The sequence below is a fragment of the Labrus bergylta genome, chromosome 21, assembly GCF_963930695.1.
Source record: "Labrus bergylta chromosome 21, fLabBer1.1, whole genome shotgun sequence".
Classification (NCBI taxonomy): Eukaryota; Metazoa; Chordata; class Actinopteri; order Labriformes; family Labridae; genus Labrus; species Labrus bergylta.
Window position 1 is genome coordinate 10,188,007 of NC_089215.1, and position 26,180 is coordinate 10,214,186.

The window sequence follows — 26,180 nt, forward strand, 5'->3', positions numbered from 1 at the left end:
ATGTTTAAGATCCCCCCCACTCCAACAAACAAAAAACTAATTCAAATCAAGTTTGTTGTCATTTCAAATGTTTTATTTCTACTCATCACTTATTGATTGTGTATGGCCTAAAAAGCTGCACACACTTAAAAGGAAAGCTTTACAGCATGTTAGACTGGACAGACAGCGCCCCCTGGTGGTTGAATGTGAACACAACTAAATGTTTTGCTTTTCACCTATTGCAGTAGTTTTAAAAGTATCATTACCATATGTAGACGCAGGAGGTCCTAACAAAGACTGTATGAAAAGCTTTCTTTCTTCTCTCATTAAAGACACAGTAGCAAAATCAGGGATATGACTATTGTAATTTAATAAGAAGAATTTGTCCTTTATTAATCCAGTGAGGGGAAATTCATTTTTTACACTTAATGAACATGATTCACAAATGCACAAACAGGATCCTATGGACATGCATTAATGGAGAGGTCTCAGGTCAACAGCAACCTGGGGTTTGGTGCCTTGCTCAAGTGCACCTCAGCAGTGCTCAGGAAGTGCTACCAGACCAATTTCTGGACTTGGTCCGTGCTGGGACTTTAACCGGCAACCCTCTGATTCCCAACCCAAGTCCCTACAGACTGAGCTACTGCCACCCTGTAGATGTATTCATAAGAAACACTGAGGCCAGGTTTTCTTTTATGCTAGGCTTATGTAACTTTCTTGGAATTTGCTGTGAGTTTAAGCCATCATGAATATTTTGTAGTACATTTGAGTGAAGGTAGGATTAGTTTCATTTATCGTGTCTCAGTTTAGGGCTGCATATTTTAAGAATTTCACAAAATTAAACTCCTTGCCACATTGAGGCTTTGAAACAGATTTTACACGCCAATGTTTTAATATATCTAACTTTACTCTCTTTAGCAACACCAGAAAGCACCGTTTAAATAGTTTAATATCGATATTTGGGTTTTTCACAGCACACTTTTAAACCTATAAGCTTTAAGCCGCCCGTGTATGCTAAGTTTGATAAGTTTGACTTACATGTATAACGCTAACACTAACCAAACGAGCCAGATTGAATGCAAGGGTTGCTTTACGTGTTCATTGTGTTAATCGTGGCATATTTGCTAACGCTTTGCTAGTCATCTCTCCGATGCTTTTATCAGAAGTGTATTTAAGCCTCAGACGCCCCCTAGGGGCCAGAAAGATATATCAATCATAAATAAGTTTTATATTTTATTTGTATTATTGTATTAATTGTATCTTGGTTATCTGAATGTTACCCCAACAGTGTTGTGCACAGTAATTTTGAGTGAGAAAAACTAAACATCTCATTCTTGGCAGATATGGTTTCTTTTTCCATTTTAATGAAAAGGTTATTCTTATTCTTTCTCCCTTTTATGCTCTACATCAGGGGTGGGCAACTGGCGGCCCAGGGCCACATGCGGCCCCCATCAACCCTCAACATGGCCCTCAGATTAATTTTTACATATCAATTAATTAGAAACATGAAGCAAAATCATGAAAACCAGAAATATGTCCACAATAGTATTTCATCACTGGTATATGTTGAGTTAAATTTGAGACACAATTGATTGTAACTGTTTTTGTATACTACTAGTTGGCCCCCTGGCAGTGAGAATTAAGTGAATGTGGCCCTTGCTGTGACCAAAGTTGCCCATCCCTGCTCTACATACACAGATGTCACGCAATCCTATCAGACTGTTTAATTTAGAGTAACCTCATCAAGGGATCTCTCAGAGCCTTATGAACCTCCAAGATAAATGGAGCCATCGTTAATTTCATTAGATCTAACTATGCTTTTCTTGTTTTAATTCTAAACTCCTGACCTGCTTCATATTAAACATGTGGACTTGCACAGCCAGAAAACCCAGGTATCATTAATAATGCTTCAAATGCTCTAAAAAGCTAAATATTGAATCGTTAACACCCGTGTTTCTTTCTCTGCAAAACAGCTCAATAAAGTTGAAGAAAAACATCTTTTCTTCTAGAGTAAAATTGTGACCAATCTTACACTATTTTAATAAAGATCAGAACCAACATTTTTTAGAAATACTTTATTTGAAGGGTAATATTGAGCAGTCATATCTCATTTCCCAACCACCAATGTTTACCTTGGATGATAGGAAATAAATCTGGCAAGGAAGCAGTTTCCCCAATTATAACACAGTCTGGATGTACCACAAAAATATGCACGTTGAAAACAATTAATACAAGATTGTTGACAAGTTCATTTTTTTGGACAAAATGCATAACACTTCTTATTCAGATATCACAGGCATTCATGGTAACAGTTTGTATTACACATAATATATCGTCACAAGTTTACATTTGTGATGCCAGCTACAAAGGCAGTTCAGTCAGGACCACTTTGTCAAGAAAAATACTTTAAAAATATTTTTATTTGGCGGTATGGCTCCGTTCTGGGATCTCCCTGCCCTTCCACGCGTTAACTTGGGAAGCATCCACATTCCTGCCCTTCCCGTGCATACAAGGAAAGCTTAAGGTGAGAGAGATGCAGCAAAAACTCCCCCAAACAGAGCAGGCATCGATGACATCATGACATTGATTAATTCAGACACAACATAAAAGGAGGAGCTGGAGCAGAGGAGGGTTGCAAACGCGGCTTGCAGAAGGAGCAGCAAAGAGCAGGCAGGTTAGAGCATCTTAAATAAGGCGGCATAAGTGTGATTAGCAAATTGGATGCTTAGAAGCTAATCAGCAAGAGGGCTTGCATGAGATCAGCTGTTCACAATGAAACACTGACATGAAAGCAGAGCATGACTCCGTGGCCTGCCTGAACTAACGCCATGCTCAATTTTATACAGCACAGTTACTCTCTCGCTGTCTCTCTCATAACACAAATATACTTAATACTTTTAAAGTTGCAGAATTACAAACACATACAACATTTATAAGAAGACAAAACAGTCACATTGAGTCCCAACAACCAATTGTTTATAGCTCTACAATCACAGGCACACAGGCAGCTTTTCATATAAACCAGGAAGTATCCAGTACCAAACTTAAGAAATATTTTTGGGTCAGTCAAAGGATGACCGTGATGTTTGCATAGTCAGTGTTCAGGTTTCATGTTTTTATTTGCTTTGGGATTTTGGAGTGTACTTTAGAACACGCCGGTTAAAATAGAAATATAAAAAAGATAAAAAATATTTTTTTCTCCTACAACACAAATCAGATGTCTCGAATACAATCATGATTTTTAAAACATCACGTTTCTTTTAAACAATCACAGATTAGAGGGAAGCTTTTTTTACTTCTTTTCTTTGTCAACTTCCAAGAGGAAACGTTTGGCTGAATAACCTAGTTCCAATTATATGTTTTCAGGAAATACCAACAAAAATCACAACAAACACTCCCACAGTCTTCAGACAGACACTCCACATACAAACACATTCCCACCCAGAAGTTGACACTGTTTGGCGTACACTTAATAACACATTCATTCATAGTATATTACATATTTATAATTGGAGGTTCACCATTTCAAAGATTAACAATTGCACATAATGCTCGGGTGAAAAGTGTTAAAAGAGGGATTATAAAAAAAAGATGAATATTTAAACACAATTGTACATTTTCTTTTCTTAATCCTTTAAAAATAAGGACATTTTTTATGAGGGGAATAAACATAGTAAAGACAAGCTGCTTCAAACATAAAAAACAGACAGTTTTGTGTCCAAACAGATGCGTTTAAAAGAGGCCTTTGCTTTTCTTCAGATTCTTTTGTTTCCAGTTTGGCAGAGCGTTGAACTCGACTCGACTCATCTCAAGAAGCGTCTGCAACACAATAAGTCAGAAGACAAAAAAGAAACAATCAGTGAACATGTCAGGTGTAACATAAACATACTGTATATCAAAAGTAACTTTTCTACTCTGTGTGCGGGCATAAATACAGATACAGGATTTTATTGTGAGTTAAGAGGTAAATCTGTTTGTTTGTTTGAACGCAGCCCTACCTTGAAGTCCTGGTCGGACAGGTAGACCTCCAGGCGTAGAGGGTCCACTCCCTCTGGCAGTGGTTTCCTGGTCAGTTCCTCGATGGAGTACTGCTGTTTACTGAGCTTGGACAGAGCCTCCTTCACTAGGATCACCTTGCTTTTGGAGCTCTCAGTCTGTGCACACATGTCAGTTCCAGCAGGTAAACAGATAGAACACTCTAAGACTGTAGTTTTTGAACCTACTGATTAGAATACATAATACATCTCACAGACGAGATATAAACAACACAATGCTGACATGACAAAACATTTAATAATAGAAGAATAAAGAATTGAAACTTGACATAAGCTGTCTTTATTTATTTAAAATCTCTCATGTGTTGTTTTCTGCACAATACTATTACACTCTTTTCTTTTATTATAATTGTTCTCTCTAATTGAAGTGACTGCATGCCGGCTGTTTCTGAACTGATCTGGTTCAGTGAGATCATTTGGATTCTTACTGGTGACAACAGCATGGAGCACTGCATACTCCACTCTGACATAATAACAGAGACATCACAATAGAATAAAAAACAGTATCCTACCTTTGAAGGGATACTGGCGTCTTTCTCCCAGTATGGAAAGATGTTGGTGAATGTGAGGGGTTCACAGCCTGCAAGGACCAGATAGGCCAGAGGGGGCCTCCGAGAATTCTTCTCTGTAAGTCAAATCACAGGGTTGAAAAGATATTGAAGAAGTGCTTTGAAGCCAGCAGTGCTGCGTGACTCTTACACTTCATGAAATCAAAACGCTGGTTCTAAAAATAATTCACCCAAGTAAATTTTTTCACAATTTAAGAAATGGGCTAATGCAACTAAAATATCTGTTTTTTTAAACAGGCTGTAAACATGTTTATTTCTGCTTTTAAAAATGGGCATTTTCATGTTAATTTGTAGGCTCTTGCAGTCAGCTTCCCGTGGACACTTGATGAACTGCAGCATTTTGCACTGTCTCATTGCACACTGAAAGTTGCTGCTTGGTGTATGAACATTTTTTGAACTGTCAATGATTAAAAATGAAAAAAAGCCATTTTGGTGAATGATCAGGTAGGACTTCAGTTCAATGCATTACATTTATCACAATAATTCTGTTTGTGGCTTCCCTTTTGATGAAGAAGAATTCCAATAATTGTAGTTGGTCAAGGACGCATTTAGCAACAATGGTCATCAGTCTCCTCTTACCTTTGCAGTACTGCAGCACGGTCTCCATGGCGCACTTCCTCTCATTGTTCCAGCGGATCTTTGCGGAACCAGTGCACTGTGTGTCATCAGGCTGCCAGCCCTGCCACAGGTACACCTCCATACGATTATCAAGCATGAACAGGGCTGGGAACAAACAGCATGACAATTACATCACTTGCATGATGAATCCATAAGCATTCAGGAGTTGTATAATCCAGGTATTATTGTTTACTGCAGATATTATAACTATATACATTAACACTTAATTTTTTCTATCCATTTATTAACAATAAGTTTCTATTAAAATTATTCTAGGATAATAGATCAGAACTAGTTATTATTATTTTTTTCCAGAAAGAAATCTGAATGTTCTGTTTCACTGAACTCATTTGGAAAAATAATAATTTTTTAAATACACTATTAAATATTATTGCCACAGGTGTCTTGTAGTACCTGGCTGCTGCGCTGAGTAGAGGTTCTCCTGCAGGAAGGGCATGGCCATGACTCCCTCCATCACCCTGGCTGGATACAGCTTCTCCTCCCCTTCGAACACCCCTGAGCTTGCTCTTAACCGGAACAGCCGGGGTGTGTAATTGTACTTCCCTGGATCTGGAGACAACACACACAAACATTAGGTTGTGAATTTACAAGAAGCAGTAACTGATGATATTTCTCTCTTGAGAACACACCTTGCAGCATACAGTCGTAGGCCTTTTTGTGCTGCGGACCCAGAGCCTTTGTGAACTCTGCCGGTTCAGACCCCTCCTCCACCTCCTCCACTTCGAGGCTGCTTGCACTGCTCAGACCTAACTCTGAGGGGCACCTTGAAGACCAAGCACAGGAAAAAATGTTGCTCCATATATCTGAATCAACAGGAGATCTATCAAAACATCTTCCCCAAGCCTCACCTTTGGGTCACTTTGTCCGCAGCTCTTTTAGCCACCTGCCGGGCGCTGGCGTGAGCTTTACAGCCGTGCCACAGGTAGAGGCGAGATTTCTGAGCGTTCAGAAGCACCAAGCTGGCACGAGAGCGCAGACTGGCTCGCTGGCAGTCTACCTCCACCAGAGAGGCCTCCACCTCGGCCTCACCACGGACACAGAACAACCTCCAGCCATCTGGATGGGTGAAAGCAGCCATGGTTAGAGTGATTCAGAGAGTTAATGTGATATGAAATATTAAAAGCCAAATGGTGTTTTTCTCTACCTGTGTTGTTGGCACTGTCCTCTCTGCTGCCCTTGTGGATGACCAAACCTCCCTGGAAGAGCTGGAGGAAGCACGGAGGCTCTTTTCCCTCAGTCACCAACACCTGGACAGCCACGAAGAGACAAATACATAAAAGAAAATACAAATTGATTTACCATTTGTTTTCTGCACCAGTAATGAGTCTGCCCACGCCAACATTATTATTTTCATTAAGCTCCATATTCAAAGAATCTTCACGAGCAAGGCAACAATGTAATGCATGTCGTTGAACTATTATACATTGAATTTGCCTTCTTTGAATCCAGACCAGTGGTAAACATGGAAACACTCTTAAAACTCAAGAAGTTATTTAAACACAGTTCAATTGTTTATTTGTGAGAAGTGCTGATTTTGGAATGTTATTTTAGCTTTATAAAGATGTAATTTCCAATAGTTTCTTAAAATGCTTTTCTAAGATACACTCAGACTTTAGAACTTTTTATTTCGCATCACATTTTTTTTAAAAGGGTAAATCTACACATACATTTATGTATATGCCAAATACATACATAGAGAGAACATTTGTTTTACTTATGTGTGGCTGTGATGACTGATCACTCACTTGTGACCCCCTGTGGCTGCCCAGCTCCACGGTCATCAGCGCAGAAGTTCCTTTCTCACTGACGCTGGAGTGACGACCCTGCCAGAAAAAACAGGCAGTCCTCTCTCTCCCAGGAGCCCCCGCACTCAGCTCACCGGGTTTCTGTCGCTTCCCCACTGACAAATAAACACAACACAGTGGAAGATATCAGAACTTGAGCTTTGAGGAAAACCAACACCACCAACTAAGTGAAGTCAAGCAGGTACAAAGTCCTTCTACCATTATCTTCTGACTTTTCTTTATTTTCAAATGTAAACCAACTCCTCAGGCCTCCTTTGTGCCAAACACTTGACTCACCGAGTGTAGTGATGGAGTACTTCCATCGGATGATGTAGGTGTCTTCTTGGTGCAGTTGTCCCAGGCTCTCCTCAGGCAGCTCCTCCTCTCCGTGCTCTTTGATGTGCCAGGAGTCTACTGCTACTGTCGACAGCTCTGCCTGTCTGCCGTCATCTGCCCTCACAATGCCGTGGCCCCGCTGGACGTCCACGCCCTCAAGGACGGTCTTCACCGGCCCCGGCTCGTTGTCAAGCAGGGTTTTGGCGTCACATGGTTGCAGGTCCAAGTCGAAGGAGGTACGCTCAGTTGAGTGGACTGGACTCTGAAAAGAAAAATATAAGTCAGTTTAAAGTACCAGTAGTTACTTCTGTCAACATAATCCCTTTATCACACTTTGTTCTTAATTTCTGAAAGAAACAAACAGATATAGTTAAACATAAAGAACTTTCATTAACTATATTTGACAAAAAAAAAAAAAAAAGGATAGAAATATAGAAATAACACATTTAGTCTAACCCTGTTTACCTTGACTTCCTCGAGCTGTGCTGCTTCCTCCTTCTTCCTCTCGGCCCAGTCCAAGAACTTCTCTCTGAAGAGGGCCGTCTCATTGTGCTCTGATAGCCGACCAAACAGAGTCCAGCTCGGACGACCCTCCCCCTGTCTGAAAATCACAGAAACACACACAGAAAGGAAGTCATTTAAAGACTTCTACCAGGCTGCAGCTGCACTGGCATGACAAAACCACTAGGGGCTACAATAACACAACCAAGGATATCACAAACTCACAGAACATGTTTTACTGTATAAAACTGCTTTTATTCAGAATAAAATGCCTAAAACAAATTCCTCAAAGTGCTACTGAAGGATGCAGATTTAACATGAGATACTCACTGAGGTACATCTTTATCCGTGCAGGAAGCGTTTAAAGGGTTCACTCTGCAGTTGCTGAAGTCATAGCTGCCGCTGTAGAGCTGTTTACCCAATTTAACAGCCACTTTTCTGTCACCCAAGGAGACGTCTTTCCCATGCCAGACGTACACCTCACTGCCAAAGTCAAACACGAGGACCTGGTGTTCAGAATGGGCATTAGGGAGGGGACACAGAGAAAGTTAAGTGCAATTCATAAAATGCAGAAACAACAGAAATATTGTTTCTTGAAATGCTTTTCGTGTACTTTTCTAACTTTTAAACAATTCTATTTTTAGACTTTCTGTGCTGTTCCCAGACTTTTTTAGCCAGGTGTAAGATGGATCAAATCTGTTTTCCACACTTGTCAAAGCCTCCCAGAAACATGAGTTCATTACTCTGGTGTGCAGCTGTGTTACCTCTTTAGAATCGAGCAAGGAGACGCTTGGGATGGAGGCCCAGGCGTCCTCATGAGGCACCAGCTTGTCTCCCTGGAGTCTGTACACCCCGTTAGAGTCACACACTCCGCTCTCATACAGCTCGTCCTCCTCTGGCTCCCCAGCCCCTGTCACACACACATTCTCCTTGTTATGATTTTAAAGGTAACCAGAGATGTATTGAAAGCAGATGATGATGGTGGGGTATGTAGGTAGACTTTTAACTTTGTGTATGAACCTCTGTATTTGGTTTTTCCTCCGAGCAGGCTCCAGAATTCGTTGGCCCATCTGCTATCAGTGTTGATGCCTTCCTCCAGGTTCGTCACCTGCGGGGCTTTACACCCAAGGTCCCTCTTTGCCTGAACAAACGCTGCCATCTCAGACGCCTGGCCGAACAGAACACATTTTAACAGGTTACAATGCAGCATCAGCACCTCGTTTAAAATTCCAAAACTTGTTTTTAACTTGATTTAAAAGTTCCCATCTGTGGTTTCCTTCTCTACCTTTGCTTTCTCAATGACGTTGGCAAACTCTCCACTCCACATATAGCAGTGTTTTGGCGTTATGAGAAGGAAGCAGTCACCACTGTTCAGGGAGCGCGCCGTTGGCTCCATCAGACGCACTTGAACGTGCCGCCGACCTGAAAGATATGAGCAAACAATTTATACTTTTAAACAGCCATACCTGGACAGATAAATGACTGATATGAATAATTATTGACATTTGAGAGTAACCAATTACAGTAACAGTTTTTACAGGTTATGGTTAACCCCCCTCTATTCAACAGATATATTTGCCAAACAAACATTTAGTGCATTCCCTTGAGTCTCTGACCTTTAATGCGAATGAGCATGAGCTTGTTGAAAGGCAGAGCACTGTTGTTGGTCACAACATCCGTGGACTTGACGTTGCGCAGGTTGACCTTGCGGAAGTTCTCCTTGCTGGCCAGACCCGCCAAGGCCACGTCAGCCAGGTTTGATCTGGCATGTTTTGCCACTTTGACGGAAAGGACCAGAGACAGTTAGACACGGACACAGCTAAACACATACTTGAGGTCATTGTTATTAAATATTATACCATGCGGTGTTTCCCCAAGGTTTACAGCAGGTGGGGGGTGCGGGCAGACGGACGCCGACACAAACACTTTAGCAATCTTGGTGTTCATGCGTTACTTTTAATGACAGCTGTCCTGTTCTATCGGAAAGGTATCCTTAAATGACTTCTTTCCCTGATTTCCGACTCTATCCACTATCCCATCTCTACAATAAAGGCACAAAAAGCCTAAAAAAATATTTTTTTTGCCATTGGGGGCCATATAATGGTAGGGAGAACACTGCCATGATCTGCTATCACACCCATTATTACAACAATCAGATTTAAAACAAAGACCGTAAGAAACAATACATATTTTCTAGTTTCTTCCTTGATGCGTTTACTTTTGTTGACAGCCTGTATGTAGCTTTAATAATCACTTCCTCTTCTGTCACTGTGACAAGGTAATTGTGGTCTGTTAAGAGTACGCATAAAGAATCAAATAAAGGAAGTGCACTGCAGCAGACTGATCTGAAACTGAGCATCTAATTCATGAATATCAGCTTTTACGTTTAGATCAGCTCCCGTCATTTACTTCAAATAACGGGCATTCGACATGATAAAAGGTTCCTAAGACTTCAGTGAAAGTTAGTTTACTGAAGATGAGGGGAGTGATGTTTGATGTCTTGTCTTTGTTCGAGCAGTCTTTGGTTATATTCAGGAAAAGTGCCCTTCTGTCATCATCTGATTAATTCATTTATTTTTGAATATTTATAATCAGATATCTGCATGTTAATACAGATAGGAATTTTGTAGTAAACAATGACAAGTGCATGGAAAAGGGAAGTGTCGGCACTGGGATATCTTTTATGACTTATCTACATATCCCCTGGCTGCTCTGGAGTTGACATATTGTGTGCACCCATGGGGCTAAATGTGGTTGGTGAGTGGTTTCACTGTGACAGAAGAGCAGCAGGTCGTAGTGATGGGCTAAGCTAGGCTAAGGTGAGCACCATAACAGCTTGACAATAAGTAACTTTCAGAAGTCTTACTCCTCTCCACTTGGATCCTCTTAGTCTCCACTGTTGCTACATTCAGCCTCTGCTCAGTGTAGACCTTTCGGATGTCGTTGCGGGCAGCCAGAGCTCGCAGAGGGTTCCTGGAGCCCTGATTCCTTCTGGCTGGTCGTACAGCTCGCTTGTGTTCTGCCACGGCTGAGTCCAGCCTGAAGACAAATGTGCAAAAGTGGTCCTTCTTAGTTTGATGACGGCATAAAAAAAAAAAAAAAAAGTCTTCAAATAATAGCAAAACATTTCAATCTTAGACTAACTTTGGTGTGTTAGCCTGGATCTGGCTTAGGTCCTCCTCTGTCAGAACCAAACTGGAGTCCTGGAGCGTCGAGGGCGAGACAGATTTGTAGAAGTTGCCGAACGTCTCCTCGTCATCCAGGGTCATCACTTCTTTCTCGGTTTGTGCCATCACCTCAATGGTGGATGACTTGCTTTGGCTCACGCCTGGCCCGACCACCATGACAGAACACAGAACAGAGGGAACAGTAAGTGTTACTAAAAAAAACAAAAACATTTTCTCTTGTTCATTTTGCTTTCTTTCTTGGATAGTGACTTTGGTGAACAACAAATCCACAAGGTCAAGGTAGATGATTTGGATACACAGTATACAGCTCAGTAGAAGTGAAAGAGACTTAAGATTCAATTTAAATATGTAAAAAATATATGCAGATTTTACCTTTACTATGGAGCTTGTCGAGGAAAGACTCAAGCTTGTCAAGCCTTTTATCTCCTTCTACCTTTACGTCACTTCTACTGGAGATTTCTGTGCAACAAAAACAAACAGAGGTCTGGTTTAGTGTGCTTGGTGTTACAATACATTGTTAATATTTGGACTGGATATTATCTTAAAAATGTAAAGACTACTATCAGATTTGTGGGTTTTTTTTTAAAGATATTGTCAAAAATTCTATCAGCTGGACTTTGTGGCATTTTCTTGACATGTCACCACAAGAGTTCAGATCCAGAATCAATACAATCTACTCAATAGAAATCCACTCTGTCAACAGATTAATCTGGTTCATTATTAAAATCATTATGCCTTTGACTTGCAAACTGACTAAAAGTCAAAGGAGAAAGTCTTTTACCTTCGTGTGGCTTTACTGGTGTGGCATTACACTTTTTGAGAGCAATGAGAGGAGACTCTTCTTTTCCCGTGTCCAACACAAGACCTGGTGAAAGACAAGGGGGAAGTTAGGGATGCAAAGTAATGGTTATTTTTCTGATCGGCATTATGCCGTACAGTGTAAGAAAATAGTGAAAACTGCCAATAAAACATTTCCAGAAGATACTTTTTTTCTTTTTTCCCCCCAAAGGTCATGTTTTGTCTGACCAATGGTCCAAAAGTGCAAAACAATTCAGTTAAACTTCAACTACGAGGAAAAAAGCAACAAAATGTTCTACTAAGGTACTCTGGCATCCTCCCACAGTCCAAAAACTCATTACATTAATTGATGAGGAGTGTCCGTACGAATGAATTTGAGTGTGACTGGTTGTCTGTCTCTATGTCAGCCCTGTGATTGACTGGCAACCAGTCCCGGGTGTACCCTGCCTCTCGCCCAATGACAGCTGGAATAGGCTCCAGCCCCCCGCGACCCCGTACAGGAAAAAGCAGTGTAGGTGATGGATGGATCTCCATGGGCTCCACATTTGTGTCAAGGACCACTGAAGATATTCTATATATAAAGACCACAGTAGGCTGAGGGCCCCTGTATTGCTGAGGATCAGCTGTGAGGTGAGAGAAATCTAAATATGAGCTGTAATAAAGGCTGCAATTATTGTAAATCTTTTGAAATTAGTGTCTACTTCTTGTCTGGAAAATAAAAATACTAATGTAAAGCTAAATGTAAACGCTGCAACCTTACCAGGTTAGGAAAAGTAAAACTCATACAGTAGCACTGAAGGTGTGCCAGATTGTCTTTGCCTATTACAGCAGAACAATAAGCCACCCATCTTCTATTCAGGCAACAATGACACACAGTGTTTTTACCTCTCTTGGCCATGCGTCCAGCCACAGTGAATTGGGTGGAGTCGTTGGCTGCTCCTTTGCCTCTGTTCTTCCACTGCTCCTCCTTGTCTTTAAGGATCTTCATCCTATCTGCCAGGGACATCTTCGGCTCCAAGGCTACGCTGGATTTCTGGAGGAACAATTCAATTTAAGATGAAGCATTAGGACTCGTTTAAAGAATGTAGGTCAAACGCTTTACTGTCCAATTATTTCAAGGGAGGAAAAGACAGAAGTGAGGATGCAGTGAAGGAACTACAAGTGAGCAAAAAAAGATTGTATAAAAGGCTGAAAAAAATAAAGGCAACCAATCAGCCACTCTTCAGTAGAGCTTTCTTTCCATGATTTACTCCTGCTGCCATTTTTGCACCTGAAACTTGCCCATTAAAAATGAATTAGCTGAGATTTACTGGCTTGTTCCCCCTGGACCCCAGGAGCTGTTACAGTAATTAATGATATTCCACCTCTAAATATTTGAAGCGTTTTATGGCCCTGCCTGGGTTTTTACAGGCTGCCTCGCCTTATTTCTCAGCAAATAATGAGCAATTCCCTGCCTGTAGTGTACCATGAGTACTGCCTTCCTTTCTAGGTATCATTGTATCCCCAAAATACAATGAATTACAATAATCCAAACGAGAGGTTATGAACATGTGGATGACTCTTTCAAATTCATGTGGAGGGAGATAGGCCTAGTCAGGTATATACAGTATATTCTTGAGTTAGTCTACCCTTTATGAATATGTATGAGAGCAACAGCAGAGCAGTGTGTGCGATAGAGAAAGGAAGATTATGCTGAACAAATATTTGGGATTCCCCTTACAGGCTTCTTAGGGTCACAGAAGAATCTTTTGTGGATAAAAATGCTCGACTGACTGTCTCACTGTAAGTCAAAGCATCATCTCTGACTTAATCATTCACAGATGTCAGAAGCTTTAAAAAAAAAAAAAATGCTGTGGCAGGAGTAATGAGCTTCAAATGTACAACATTTAAAATGTATTTTATAAAATCTAGTGTTATTGTGATGGATTAAACATTGTTTTTTCCTGACTTAGCCCCTAATGTCCAGTTCGTTTGACTAGTGTGAGTGATCCGATGCGTGTTCAGGTACGGTACACTTCATGCACGGTACGGGAAAACTTTGCCTAGTTTGAATGCGCCCAAAAGAACCAGAGGTCATATAGACTGTTAGACTCTAACAATATTGTTTTGCTTTTGAACTGTCACTGTGCAAAACTGTCCATCCTGCCAAACCAATCATTTTTGATACACTGGAAAAGAACCAGCAAGAAATATACCTGTCATACAACAAAAATGAAGCAGAGTTGTAAACAGTTGTAAACAAAGCTGTAATATGTAATCTTTGTTCAAAATAAATGTGGCACTTTTCAATACATGAGAGTCATATAGCCAAAACATTCCCTCTGAGAATCCTGCACTCAAAAACACAGAGACAAGCCCTCCTCCCCCTCCTGCTTCATCTTTCACTTACTAAAGCGTTTTTTTTTTTTTTTTTTCTCACACTCTATTGTTTAACATGTTGCATGCCGTGGTCAAATATTAGCCTGACATGAGAGAAAAGTTCAAAGAGATACATTCAATCATTCTGGCAACAAACAGAGACATCATACAAGAGCTGAACTTCAAAGTGAGTATAAGAGAGAGAGTATAAGAGAAATGTGCTGACATATGGAGCTGTTTTTGGCAGTGTTTGAAGCCAACATGAGCAAAAGTGAGTTTTCAACTACTTTACACAGGAATGAGACAAACGTCTATATTATAGGAGAAAATCATGTTTCTTGTAACTATAAACAACACTGAAGCTTCAGGCTTCTATACACAACAATACTTGTCATCTCACACAGCCCCTCCAGCTAGCGGCCAATCTCTGGAGTCGATCAGAGAGGGGAAATACCTCGGCCTGACAGACTCCAGAGAGATGGGAGGGAAGGAAAGGGCCGGGGCCGCAAACCCCGACAGGAAACCATTTTTCTCAGCCCTGCCTTACTGTATGGTGTTTTCAGTACTTTGGCCAAACCCACTGACACAGATATCGACCGACTCAGGGGGCCGGCAAACCATATCCATGTAGCAACAGGCAGTGTGTTGACAGCACTGATTTAACAGCAATGAGTGTGTAAAGTTGCCCAGAATAAAGGGGGAAAAATATAACTCACAAAGTCCTATGTGCACACACTCACCTGAAGGGGCGGGGAAAGGTTGACAGGCAGGTGTCAAAGAAAGGGGAAGGGTCTTCAGGTGAAGACAGAGGAAGCTGGAAAGAAGAGGAAAAGAAGGAGCAATAGTAGGAAGAAAAGAAAAAGGGAAATGGAAGTTATCAGAGGAGTAGAGAGGAAAAAAGGAGAAGCAGGGTAACATAAGACCGCAACAGCTGGAGTGGGCAGGATTTAGCATGGATGACTAAAGAAGAGAGACATGGGTCACTTAGAAGCTGGGATAAGGTTTGAGAGGTTGGGAGAGGGAGGAAAAGGGAACCAGACTGTATGTAAAAGTGCATGTGAAGGGTGAAAGAGAAGAAAGCAAAGCATGGATAAATAGCGGGGAAATTTCTCATTGCGTTGGTGGGAAAGTTTTTACTACTTTTTTTGTCTATTTCCGGAAAACAATCCCAATATATTAAGGATAACTAACTCATCTTTAGTTGATTAAGTGATACATGTCCTAGGGAAAATGTTTCCAACTGATCTTTAGTCTTTAATGGACTGGATCCGACCAGTTTTCAATGAGTCATCAATGGAAAACAAAACCTAGACATTAAGTAAATCCTGAGGGCTTTGAAAGCAAATTGTAGTTTCCACAATATTATTTTAATATCTCTGTGGCAAGCATACTTTAAAATCTGTTGTTTAAACTGCTGTCATAACTGAATTTTAATTAATTCTCCAGCAATGCCTCACTTTACAACACAACTGTGGTGCGCAGAACAGCTTTGCAGCTGGTTTAACAGGAAACATCTGGAGCTGGTTGAAGGTGAGCCTGGCGTGTAAGCATGCATGTTACATTCCCTTGGTCAACTCTATATCAACCAAAAGAGCCATGACATCTGCTCTGGCTTGGCAGCGGGTGAGATAAAAACTGCTTGCCTAAACGTGAAGCCAGCATCCTTTCCTCAAGAGAGAAACAAAAATGTAACAACATGGTTCCAACGTGCAAGTAAATGCACCATAACTAATAGCATCAATGCCAATGATTTAGCCAAACCATGTATTATCTGTCATGTGAGTTATTTTCTTTAAGTAGTAGCCACAGTGCACAGTAGGTTCCAGACAAATTCATAGGCAGTAACCACAGATAGAATTAGGAGGAAGAAATCCGCAGACATGTTGGACACCCGTTTGGCTCCCTCTCATGCGTGCGAGTGTTGAGAATGAAGATTTTGTGCCACATAAGGAATTACACTAAACTTTTATGGACTTACTGTTGATCTATCGTAATGCAGAAAGACCACACGAAATGTAAAAATGACTGCAGTTTTCTTTTAGTGTCAGCCAGGGATTTGTTCATTTTTTTGGCTGTCTGTACTTAGTTTTAAATTATTTATTTTTTCCAGACTAAGAGCGGATTTTCTTAAAGGTTAGGTCATCGTTGGATGTAAGTGCAGCCTAAACCAGAAATCCCCTCAAGAGGATCATTGATCTGGACAGACATCAAGCCAGAAGATGGTCTGCATGACTAAAAATGACATCACTGCTGTTTTAAGGTTATCCGTGTTGGGTTTTCCATTGCTGATGCACTATTTTTTACTTGGACTCTCTATGCAAAGCTTATAACAGAGTGTAGGAATGTTTTTTTCCCACTTAAAAGCTAAGCGAGGGTGGTCTTGTTTGCTAAAGGGAAAAGCTTGTTGAAACCTGCATGCACTTCCAAATATGTCAGTTATCTTGTGTGTTAAAGGCTGACCTGTTTAACTTCATGACCTAGGGATGGTTATCTACATGTGTGAGGCAGGAAAGTCTACACAGGTGCAGGTGTTTGGTCAGTGTAGGGTTTTATTTTTACAAGAGGAATGGGCGTGACCCTCTTTTTCTGTTGGAGGCTATTTAAGCTCTAGATCTCTGCATCCAGTATCACCACTCCCAAATCTGCTGCGCCCCCACCAAAGCCCTAACACTAACCTCAGACCCTCTTAGCAGCAACTCTGGGGAAAACAGCTGAATCAGCAGCGGAAGAAAAAATCCACAGCCAAATCTTTCTCTCCCCGAAAACACAAAGCTGAGAGGAAGGCTCAACATATGGCAGGGTCAGCTCAAAAAAAAAAAAAAATCCATGAAACTTGCTTTTGTTTTCAGGGAGTCTTGACCTGTATTTCAGATAGAACTACCGTATAGACACAGGGAAAATAGTTTTTGTTAAAGAAAAGGACTCAAAACATACCTTTTTCCTCCAGGCATTTTCAGAATCTTGGAGCTGACCAAAGCGATCAGCCAGAGACGTTTGGATCAGATCAGATGGTTTGAGTTTCTTCAGTCTGTCCGTCTTCTCACCTTCAGTATTAAACTCTGCCAGTCTGAAAAGACAAAATTCAACTTCAGCATGCACTGTCTTACAAACAATAACATATTTTTTTTTAAGTTTATTCTTTGGGCTGTTGCCCTTATTTGGATAGGACAGCTATAGAGTGACAGGAGCTGTGAGAGGAGAGAGTGGGGGATGATTTGCACCAAATAGCTTTAGGGACGGGTCAGCATTGTCGTACACTCTATATTCCAATTATTGTATCCCATAATGCATTCTGAAAAGTAGTGTACAATCGATGGCTACTATCCAAGCAATATATACCATCGGAAAGCAGAGAGTAACTATTGACTGCCCTCAGACGGCTCCCTACTGCAACAATATTTGAAAGATAAATGTTAGTTTCAGTCAAAATTTAAATCAGTAATTTTTAAGCATTCACTTTTTTTTTATTTATTTCCTAGCTTTGCATTGACTAACATATGTACATTTATGTATTATAAGTGTGCTCTGTTTGTGTACATTTAATGACCTCTGTTTGATAGAAGAGCCTGTGCTTCCATCCAAACTGCTCTCCAGCTCCTCCACATCCTCTGACACCGAGGACCTCTGCTCCAGACTCTCATCAGGCGAGGGACTCCGCATCTCCTCAAAGCTGCCCCCGCTGCTGCTGCCACTCTCCTCCCTCTGCTGTGTGTCGATGCTGAAGCTTCCTCCATCCGTCATATCCTCAGTGAGTGACTCATCCTCTCTGTCACTCTCCCCATCCACCTCTTCCTCTATCTCTTCTTCCTCCTCTTCCTCCTCTTCCATCTCCTCCATCTCCCCCATCTCCTCCTCCTCCTCCTCCTCCTCCTCCGCCTCCGCCTCCGCCTCCGCCTCCGCCTCCTCCTCCTCCTCCTCCTCGCTCTCCGGGTGGCTAAGGGTGACGCTGCTCTGGCGGGCCGGCAGCGTGCACTCAGGCGTCGAGCCCTCACTGTGGTCTGACTCCAAGCTGGTAGAGCGGCTTTTCTTTAGTATTCCCCTGATGCCCCGAGGCCCAGAGTCTTGGCGCTGCAGGGAGGTTTGCTGGCAGGGAGAAGAGGAAGGGGGGGAGGAATCTTGGTCATTGCTGAGGGATGGAGGCTGGAGTTGAGAGGGAGAAAACAAAGGCTTTATTTTTTTAACTACCAGACATAATATTTATCATTTCTGGAAAAGACCAAACCAACATTTTCATGCGTTTTCTCCACATAAACAGAATAAAACCACAGCTTATTACTTTCTCAAGTACACAGACTTTATGACACTAAACATATATAAATAACACATACTCATGTTCCAGCTACTACTGTTCAAGCCTTTTCTGACCAATGGCTGTCATGAAGACATTTTGGGTAAAGCTTGTGGCTTCAAAGGAGAGAAGCAAACACAGAAAAGCAGACTAAGGGCAACAAAAAGTCACACTTAAGTGATCAGAGAAAGGGGTCAAATGAAAAAAGGAAGTCATAGAGTTTATCAAAATGAAGCAATCAGGGTGCCAACAAAGGATGAGATTGTTTCAAGGTGTCAAGGAGAGCAGATATTTGTTTGTTTTTCCAATACACTCAATAACATGTTTAGATTTCAAAGAAAATGTACTCAGAGTAATTTTGTAATCTTTTTTACCCTCCCCAAAAACTAAAATGGTAACCCTTTTGAGAATGCTTTCATGCTTTTAAAGAGTAACTACAGTGCATTGCCTTCTAGCAAACAAAAAAATCGGTAACTAGCCATATAAACACGATTTTTTGTCTGTACAGTATAGGCTATTTCTTAGATGATTCATCAGCAGCTGAAACAACAGCAGATGACTTGCTGACAGGTAAAAAGGTCACTAGGGAGTTTTGATTTAGGAGGGGATAAAGGGGGGAACACACCGTAAGTCCAGTCGAGTGTGAGAGTTCAATGCTAACCAGGTGGTCGTCTTCAATGAAAAACAGCAGGGTGTATAACATGTGGGTGTGTGTGGTGTGTATACAGTACATGCACATACTGTGATTACATGTGAGGATCAGTTTAACAACACACTGACGTAATCACGTTTTATCCACTGGAGAATCATAATGTGTGTGTGTGTGTGTGTGTGTGTATGCCTTACAACTGTACATCAGTGACTGACATGAATTACATCTACACATCAACTTCAAAACACAAAACTAAGCAAAACCAGATCCAGAAGGTGAACGGAGCCAGAGTTAAGGTGAGTAAGAGTTTTGGAATTGGCTCGCATGAGATGGTAAAAAAATGTTTTTACTGAACTGCAGTGGTGGTCAAAATATCGTCTTTCCATACAAAATCCAGACAGGGTGCTTTTAGATTTGAGCCGAATGAGTTATGAAAACCATGTGATATTACATAACACACTTTTATAGTTGTACTGAGTAGCATGAAAACTTTAGAAAACACTTAAGAATAAAATGTGAGATGGGGGATACTGACCTTCTCTTCCTCTACAGTCGCAGCATTTTCATGAAGCTCCTCTGAGGCCTCTTTCTCATCCATTACTTTGCTTCCGCTGTTATCAGGAAAACATAGCAACAAAAACAACGAAAAAGAAGAGAAGAAAGAAAAAATAGTAAGTTGGTTTAGTCTTTACATGATGGAACTGCAGTAAGGAGCTAGCTGCAAAAGGGATTTAATTCCAAAGTTTAGTAATTGCCAGTCTGCCATATCATATGACATCTATTTCTTTAATGGACATACAACCTGGTATTTCATGTAGTCAGTCTATATTGTATTTATTGTGCAATACCTGATGTACTGTAAATGAACACTGGAGCAGATAATCACCCTGATGAAAGTTACAAAAACTACATTTTGTATCCAAAGCCGTTGATACAAAGCAGACCCTGAAAATGTATATATCAATCTAAACAGCCTTCACCTGAAATCTTTCTGATTGTTTGTTCGGTAAATTTGAATTGATGTTGCAGTTTGAGTTTTGTGCATGTGTCAATAGAGCTTTGTCACTCAGGAGACACAGCACTCACTTTAAAAGGTCTTTCCTCTTACTTACACAAAGGGCGTTGTCAAATCAATAAAAACTGATTTGTAATCAGAGGAAGTCTGAGCCAGTATGATGTTAAAGAAGTTAGACTCTTTGAATTTGCTAATACACCAAAGCAAGCCCTGATCAGCTCTGTAGGTCAGTAGGAGTCTGATGTGATTGTTTTGAACCTTTGGAAAGCTGTGATGACCAGACACATTCACTTTTGCTTTGAGTTTGCTCCTTAGGTTAATGTTTTAATTTGAGCTCTTTGTGTTCTACTCACACAGACACACACAGCCACACAGAGTCCAGCTCAGTTCAGTCCTTTTATGCCACAGTAACTGTGCTAAGTACAGTCTGGCTCGCACTGCTGCGGCTATTAAACTCACTCTGGTTTGCATCACCATGGCTCCATGTTTGTGTGTATACATGTGTGCATGAGAGAGTGTTTGGTATTATAGAAGCTCTGCAGGTTTATCAGGTTTAACTCTGCAGCTGCTTATATCATTAAAAAGCCCTTTGAACTGGTCTGTAATTAACTCTGTGCCCTGTTCAATCTGTGTGTCATTTTGTTTTAAAGCTAAACTTGTTTTCTTTCTGTTTGTGTTGGAGCATAATACCGATACCTTTCAAGTAAAAAGCTTTACAGTTTTCATTGTAAAGTGATTCTGCTATCATGACCAATTCTTTGAGAAGCTGACTCTGCTGTGATTTAAAACACGTTTGAAGCTTCCTACCTGCCAGAGGATTCCTCTTCTTGACTGCTCATCAGCTGACACTTCACTCTGGCGTTGGCTCGTTGGCCGCTGCCTCCATCCTCAGTCCCCTCCAGGTTCTACAGGTTGAGAGAAAAGTAGCTGTTAACTTAAAGGGTTTAGATCACGTCAGACAGAAATCCTGCTGAAGCCCTACACTGGTTGTAAAAAAGAAAAAAAAACAATTCATGATAAGGGAAGTAAATGAATGAACAAGGCTCCGCCCAATCCTTTAAGCAAAGTTAACCCTTTCTTGAGTTCCTCAGAGGGAGCAATCACAACAACTTCAGAGGGAGTGATTGTGAAGTATTTAAATAAAGATGAGAACACCCTGTGTACATACTGTGAAAGCTGAAACAGAAAGAGAAGGACTGCTTGTAAATTTTCCACATTTAAGAGAAATACTCTCAGGGGAGAAATTTGGTTTATTTTGAAAAGTTTTTCTACAAGCTTCACGTTTAAAGATACCCATGAGACAAAGTAGATGGTATATGGAAATACTCTGCTTAGAATAAAAATGTGTTTCTTTAATCTTTTTTCCACTTGATGTCCTAATAACCAGATTAGAAATTCGTATTATAGAGCACCATGGACTCTGTGAAGAAGCAAATTTGTATCACTTCAAAAGTCATAATTCTTTCATACTTCACTTTAAAACCCTCAGTTTGTGCTTCCATTGGATGTTTCTTGTTAACACATTAATCCTGTGTGGGTTTTCTGTGGAAAGTGATTCATGTGATGTCACAGAATATGTTACTGGGTATAACTCAGATATAAGGTGAGTCTTATCCAATGTCTTTTCTTTCTTTTTTTAAAAACATCCCACAGGGTGATCTGTACAGCTGTGTCAAACTTCTTGTCAGTAGACACTTTAGCGAGGCCCTGAGGTGACCCGGTATAGATAAGTGGATCTCCAGCTGTGAATGTGAGCAAAGAAATCGTAATCAAATGCTCCCCTTTTTCCCACAAAATTACATCCCAAGGCTTACACAATTAGAGACCTCTTCCACACAGACTGATCACAAAGAAGGGACTCATTTCCCTCCCAGCATGAATTGATCAAAACAGCTTTTTATATACACTCAGGAATTTTAGTTAAGAAATTCAAAATATAAACAAGCTCTCCCAGAAGTTTGAACGTTTTACTGCCTCCTTCCAATGGTGCAAAGCAGACATACTGTAACCTACTCTCTCCAGCTGGAGACACTGACTCACTAGCTCTCAGCAGGGACTGTGGAGGAGAAATGAGTGATAAGGGAAAAGTGATGACAGCAGAGGGGGGTTGGGGTGGTGGGGGCGTGGTGGTGGTGGTGGTGGGGGGGGAATCTGTCATTGCCAATGACTTTCAATCGAGACATCTTGAAATAACAGAGATCTAGGTCAGAACAAAGGACAGAGGGAGACTAAAGACAGTCATGTAATTGTGAGATGGCCTTGAATGTTTTCCCAGCAGGGTTTCGGTTGGAGAAACTTGCTGCCATCTGGGTTCACTTGGCGAACCTTGGCACTGTTCCTGCTCTGTAAAGGCCAAGTCAGAACAGCTTTTTTCATCCAAATAATGCAACCAAACCACTTGCGATACTTAAGCAGCCTGGGAAAGCGTGATAATCTCTGCATTTTTAAGCACACACACGAGTATATCTCCCATAATATGCAGGACATTATCAAGTGTTTGTGCCTGAATGGATCTTTCAACTCTGCGGATTTCTTTCCCCTCGCTGATTTAAGACCTCCATGAACTGTGCATTTGTGTGTGTGTGTGTGTGTGTGTGTGTGTAGTCATGACTTTGGCCAAGTGTGCATCCAGGTGCAGGACAGCTCAGTGTTATTTAAAACAGCTCAATTTGTTATTAATGGAGCAAACTTCCCAAAGGGGTTAAAGTGTACACCAGCTGCAGTGGAACAGACAGCAAGTAAATAACTGTTGAAACATTTAAGATAGCGCATCTGTGACATCATACATCTGTTAAATGTATGTTTAAAGCCTTTGATTTAGTTTAGAGTGAGCTGTGTTCTTTGGAATGTAAAGTTAGAGCCAAGAGGGGAAGCGTCGATAGAGTTGAGATGAGAAGGGCGAGAAACATCGAGGTTGACAGCAGACACAACTGTCAATCAGGCAAAAACACCTGCAATAGTTTTTTCTTCTTATAAACCCTTTCCACACATAAACTCCTGAAACTTTCAAACGTGCCACTCACAGCGGGAGGCAAGACATGAGGTAAGAAGGATGCAGAAGTGCCTAATCTTTACAACATTTCCAAGATGGCGGGCGAAGCAACAGATTCCGATGCCATGATTGCCTAACATCAACGGTACATGTAACTGGACATATTCACAGAATGAACAAAGGAGTTAAAGAGAACAAACTGGTAAGCAGAGAATAGTATTAAGGGACCCTGCTGGCCTAGTGGTTAGATCGGACAGCCCATGTACAGAGGCTGTAGTCCTCAAAGCGGGCGGCCATGGTTCAAGTCCAACCTGTGCATCCTTTCCTCAAGGACCTTATTTTTTCAGGGGGCTTTTTATGCCTTTATATTAGAGATTGGACAGTGGACATAGTCAGAAACCAGCGAGAGAGAGTGAGTGGGGAATGACCAAAGGGAAAGGCGCCCCAGGTCGGATTCGAACTCAGGCTGCTCGCCTTCCAGGACTTAAGCCTCTTACATGAGGCTCTTTTAGTCAAGGCTAATCACCTCCCTGCCTCCATGGCGCCAAGCTAGCTCCTCCTAGACCAGTCTGTCCACTGAGAGAAGTGAGACTACATTTATATTGACCCACCTCTTACTGCTGGTTAAACACAGACCTGTCCTCTAACGTCAGCGTAATGGAACATAACCGCAATTACTAAATGTGACGCGATTACTGAATTGTTCAGAGGAAAGAAAGAACTGCATAACTGTTACCTGTTACTGTTATGCCTAACGCCGAACCCTAGTTAAACCAGAAGACGCTTCACTTATTTGTCAGGTGGTGTCAGAGTTTTTTTTTCATACCTTGGAAAGAGATGTTTTGGAAGTCCTCTTGACTGGTTCCTCAGACTTCTCGTCACCTGAAAGGAACAGACAAACACAATGCCGGGGGAATTACAACAACAGTGGGAGGAAATATGCTTTACGCACGGTGTGTTTGCATTTTAGACTGTCAAAGAGACAAACAAACACCTGTCTCTCTATCAGTTATAAATTGCTGATCACTGCGAGGCAATAAGAAGCACACAAAAACAGACAAACTCGCACACACAGCAGCATCCATCTAGGTGAAGTGGAAGATTTTCATACAGGGGAATGGCAATTTGACAATGTAGACAAGAACACTGACAGGACATAATCTCAAGTAAATCTTTGTATTGGAAAAATCATTTTGTGATATTTCTCTTCGCTTTTGGATGACTTTTGAGCTCTGTTGGGTTCAGACATACAGGCAAGGTAAAAACAGAGTCGAGAGTTTCTTATTAAACAATGGACTTAAAAAGCAGTTATATTGTTAGTGTGCGTGTATATGAATATATGTGGGAGAGAGAAAGACGTTTATTCATGAGAGTTGTTTAATCAAAAACAGTCCTGAGAAAATAATCTTCCAATCCGAAACAAAAGGAAACCATTACATTTAATGATACTTCACAACAACAACGCAGATTTCTTAAGTCAGCAAACTTCTCCCACTCTTGATGCATTTTTATAGCCCTCATAATCTAACATTTCAAGCCAATATTTCTCCCCTCCTAAGAAAACAAAGGAGCAAAACCATTACAAATAATGGCCTGTCTCTGAAGAACTCCCCTTTTCTAGTGGAAACAAAAACACTGGAGCCGAATACTCTACGTTTGATTTATGTGTCCGAGCTCCCCTGCTGTCCAGACCTGAGCTTGATTTAGATCTGATGATGAAACATTTCAAGCGGTGACTCAGACTGCACTCGTTTAGCTTTGACTCCAGTCCAATCTTTCTTACATCATTATCCATCCGGCGTCCAAGCGCAAGACGGAGAAAGAGAGAGAGAGAAAGAAAAAAGAAAAACTCAAGAGACGGAAAAACCTCCACTTAAGTTTAGTGACTTTTCCAGAAGTGTTTTTAATCCGTCTCTGTTCAGTCAAAGCTGCTGAGAGAATATTGGATTGACCGTTGACCTTTTAATGGCCAAATATAAGCATACACGCTATAAAAAAAGGATGTAGAGTTAATCAAATCTTCATGATTTGTTTTACAGAAAAATTAAAGGAGTTATCACTGGGACATTTGATAGCTGAAGGGGAACCCGGATGAGACCATGAGAGGAGTTCTACATCAGAGCTCTGAATCCTTTACCAGCCATTACAAGATTTGCCATGTAAACGCACAGATATAGACTCACTTCGCTCTTATTTTCACACAAACACACATCGTAGTTAACACATGAATACTGATTGTCTTTTGTTCCTCTCTGTGCTCCTTTCTAGGGCAGTTGTTTCTCTTGTCTTAGACTTGTTATACAACTAATCAATCATTTAACGCTAAAGCAGTCATCATGATCTAGTGTCTTTTATATTCTGTTCTCAAATAACCAAGTCATTAGGGTATTATTATACAAAAGGTAAAGTGATTTACATATTTTTGTCAAAATCAGCATTTTCTGACTTCAGCTTTTTCTAAATGAACTTAGATCTTTTACAAGCTGAAACGACATTCAGAGTTTCTAGCTTCCACATCATGACCTATTTCTGTTAAAAACAGGAGATGCAGGTGGGACCTTGTATTAGGCTACAGCTTGTAAGTTGTTGAAAAGTGGGCAAACACATTAAAAACATGACTAACCTGTCTGGATGGTTCACCACTGTTGCCAGTATTGGATGCAAGCTAACTTTTCATTCTTAGCTCTGTAGTTATGAAAGTGGAAGATTGATTGAAGAAGGGATGGCAAGGGATCTGTCTCTGTCTCTTGTGCTTTAAATATCACGTTGTAGATAAAACCAGTCTGACTTAAAGGAAGCCTGTACTGTGTAATGAAGTAAGATCTGCCCTAGGCAGCAGGTGAGTAAGCACACAAGTCAAACACACTGATAAGTGTTTGGATTTAACCTGTGATTTATTTGCACATGGATACACCTGCTCTGTCAGATACTATTTATTCTTGCCATGCACATGTGCATGGAGAAAGTCAAAGTAAAATGCTACATTTTAGTCACTTTTTGGACTGGAAAACTAGCTGAAAACCAAT

At 40.9% G+C, this 26,180-nt stretch overlaps 1 protein-coding gene across 1 annotated transcript in view; it reads right to left on the reverse strand.

The window, feature by feature from the left end:
• Nucleotides 1-2,933: 2,933 nt before the first annotated feature.
• Nucleotides 2,934-26,180, reverse strand: part of svild (supervillin d) — a 40,478-nt gene continuing 17,231 nt past the window's right edge. Inside the window, exons 4-29 of the mRNA XM_065949668.1 lie at nucleotides 23,981-24,036; nucleotides 20,970-21,067; nucleotides 19,683-19,758; nucleotides 17,755-18,347; nucleotides 17,142-17,274; nucleotides 12,735-12,882; nucleotides 11,833-11,916; nucleotides 11,424-11,510; nucleotides 11,008-11,191; nucleotides 10,730-10,902; nucleotides 9,480-9,641; nucleotides 9,149-9,285; nucleotides 8,884-9,031; nucleotides 8,628-8,773; nucleotides 8,194-8,369; nucleotides 7,828-7,963; nucleotides 7,324-7,624; nucleotides 6,988-7,142; nucleotides 6,387-6,489; nucleotides 6,091-6,298; nucleotides 5,872-6,005; nucleotides 5,636-5,791; nucleotides 5,183-5,326; nucleotides 4,547-4,659; nucleotides 3,978-4,133; nucleotides 2,934-3,798 (exon numbers count right to left, since the gene is read on the reverse strand). Coding sequence (XP_065805740.1) covers nucleotides 3,712-3,798; nucleotides 3,978-4,133; nucleotides 4,547-4,659; nucleotides 5,183-5,326; nucleotides 5,636-5,791; nucleotides 5,872-6,005; nucleotides 6,091-6,298; nucleotides 6,387-6,489; nucleotides 6,988-7,142; nucleotides 7,324-7,624; nucleotides 7,828-7,963; nucleotides 8,194-8,369; nucleotides 8,628-8,773; nucleotides 8,884-9,031; nucleotides 9,149-9,285; nucleotides 9,480-9,641; nucleotides 10,730-10,902; nucleotides 11,008-11,191; nucleotides 11,424-11,510; nucleotides 11,833-11,916; nucleotides 12,735-12,882; nucleotides 17,142-17,274; nucleotides 17,755-18,347; nucleotides 19,683-19,758; nucleotides 20,970-21,067; nucleotides 23,981-24,036 — 4,094 coding nt within the window. The 3' untranslated portion in view covers nucleotides 2,934-3,711. The remainder of the gene's footprint in view (nucleotides 3,799-3,977; nucleotides 4,134-4,546; nucleotides 4,660-5,182; nucleotides 5,327-5,635; nucleotides 5,792-5,871; nucleotides 6,006-6,090; nucleotides 6,299-6,386; nucleotides 6,490-6,987; nucleotides 7,143-7,323; nucleotides 7,625-7,827; nucleotides 7,964-8,193; nucleotides 8,370-8,627; nucleotides 8,774-8,883; nucleotides 9,032-9,148; nucleotides 9,286-9,479; nucleotides 9,642-10,729; nucleotides 10,903-11,007; nucleotides 11,192-11,423; nucleotides 11,511-11,832; nucleotides 11,917-12,734; nucleotides 12,883-17,141; nucleotides 17,275-17,754; nucleotides 18,348-19,682; nucleotides 19,759-20,969; nucleotides 21,068-23,980; nucleotides 24,037-26,180) is intronic.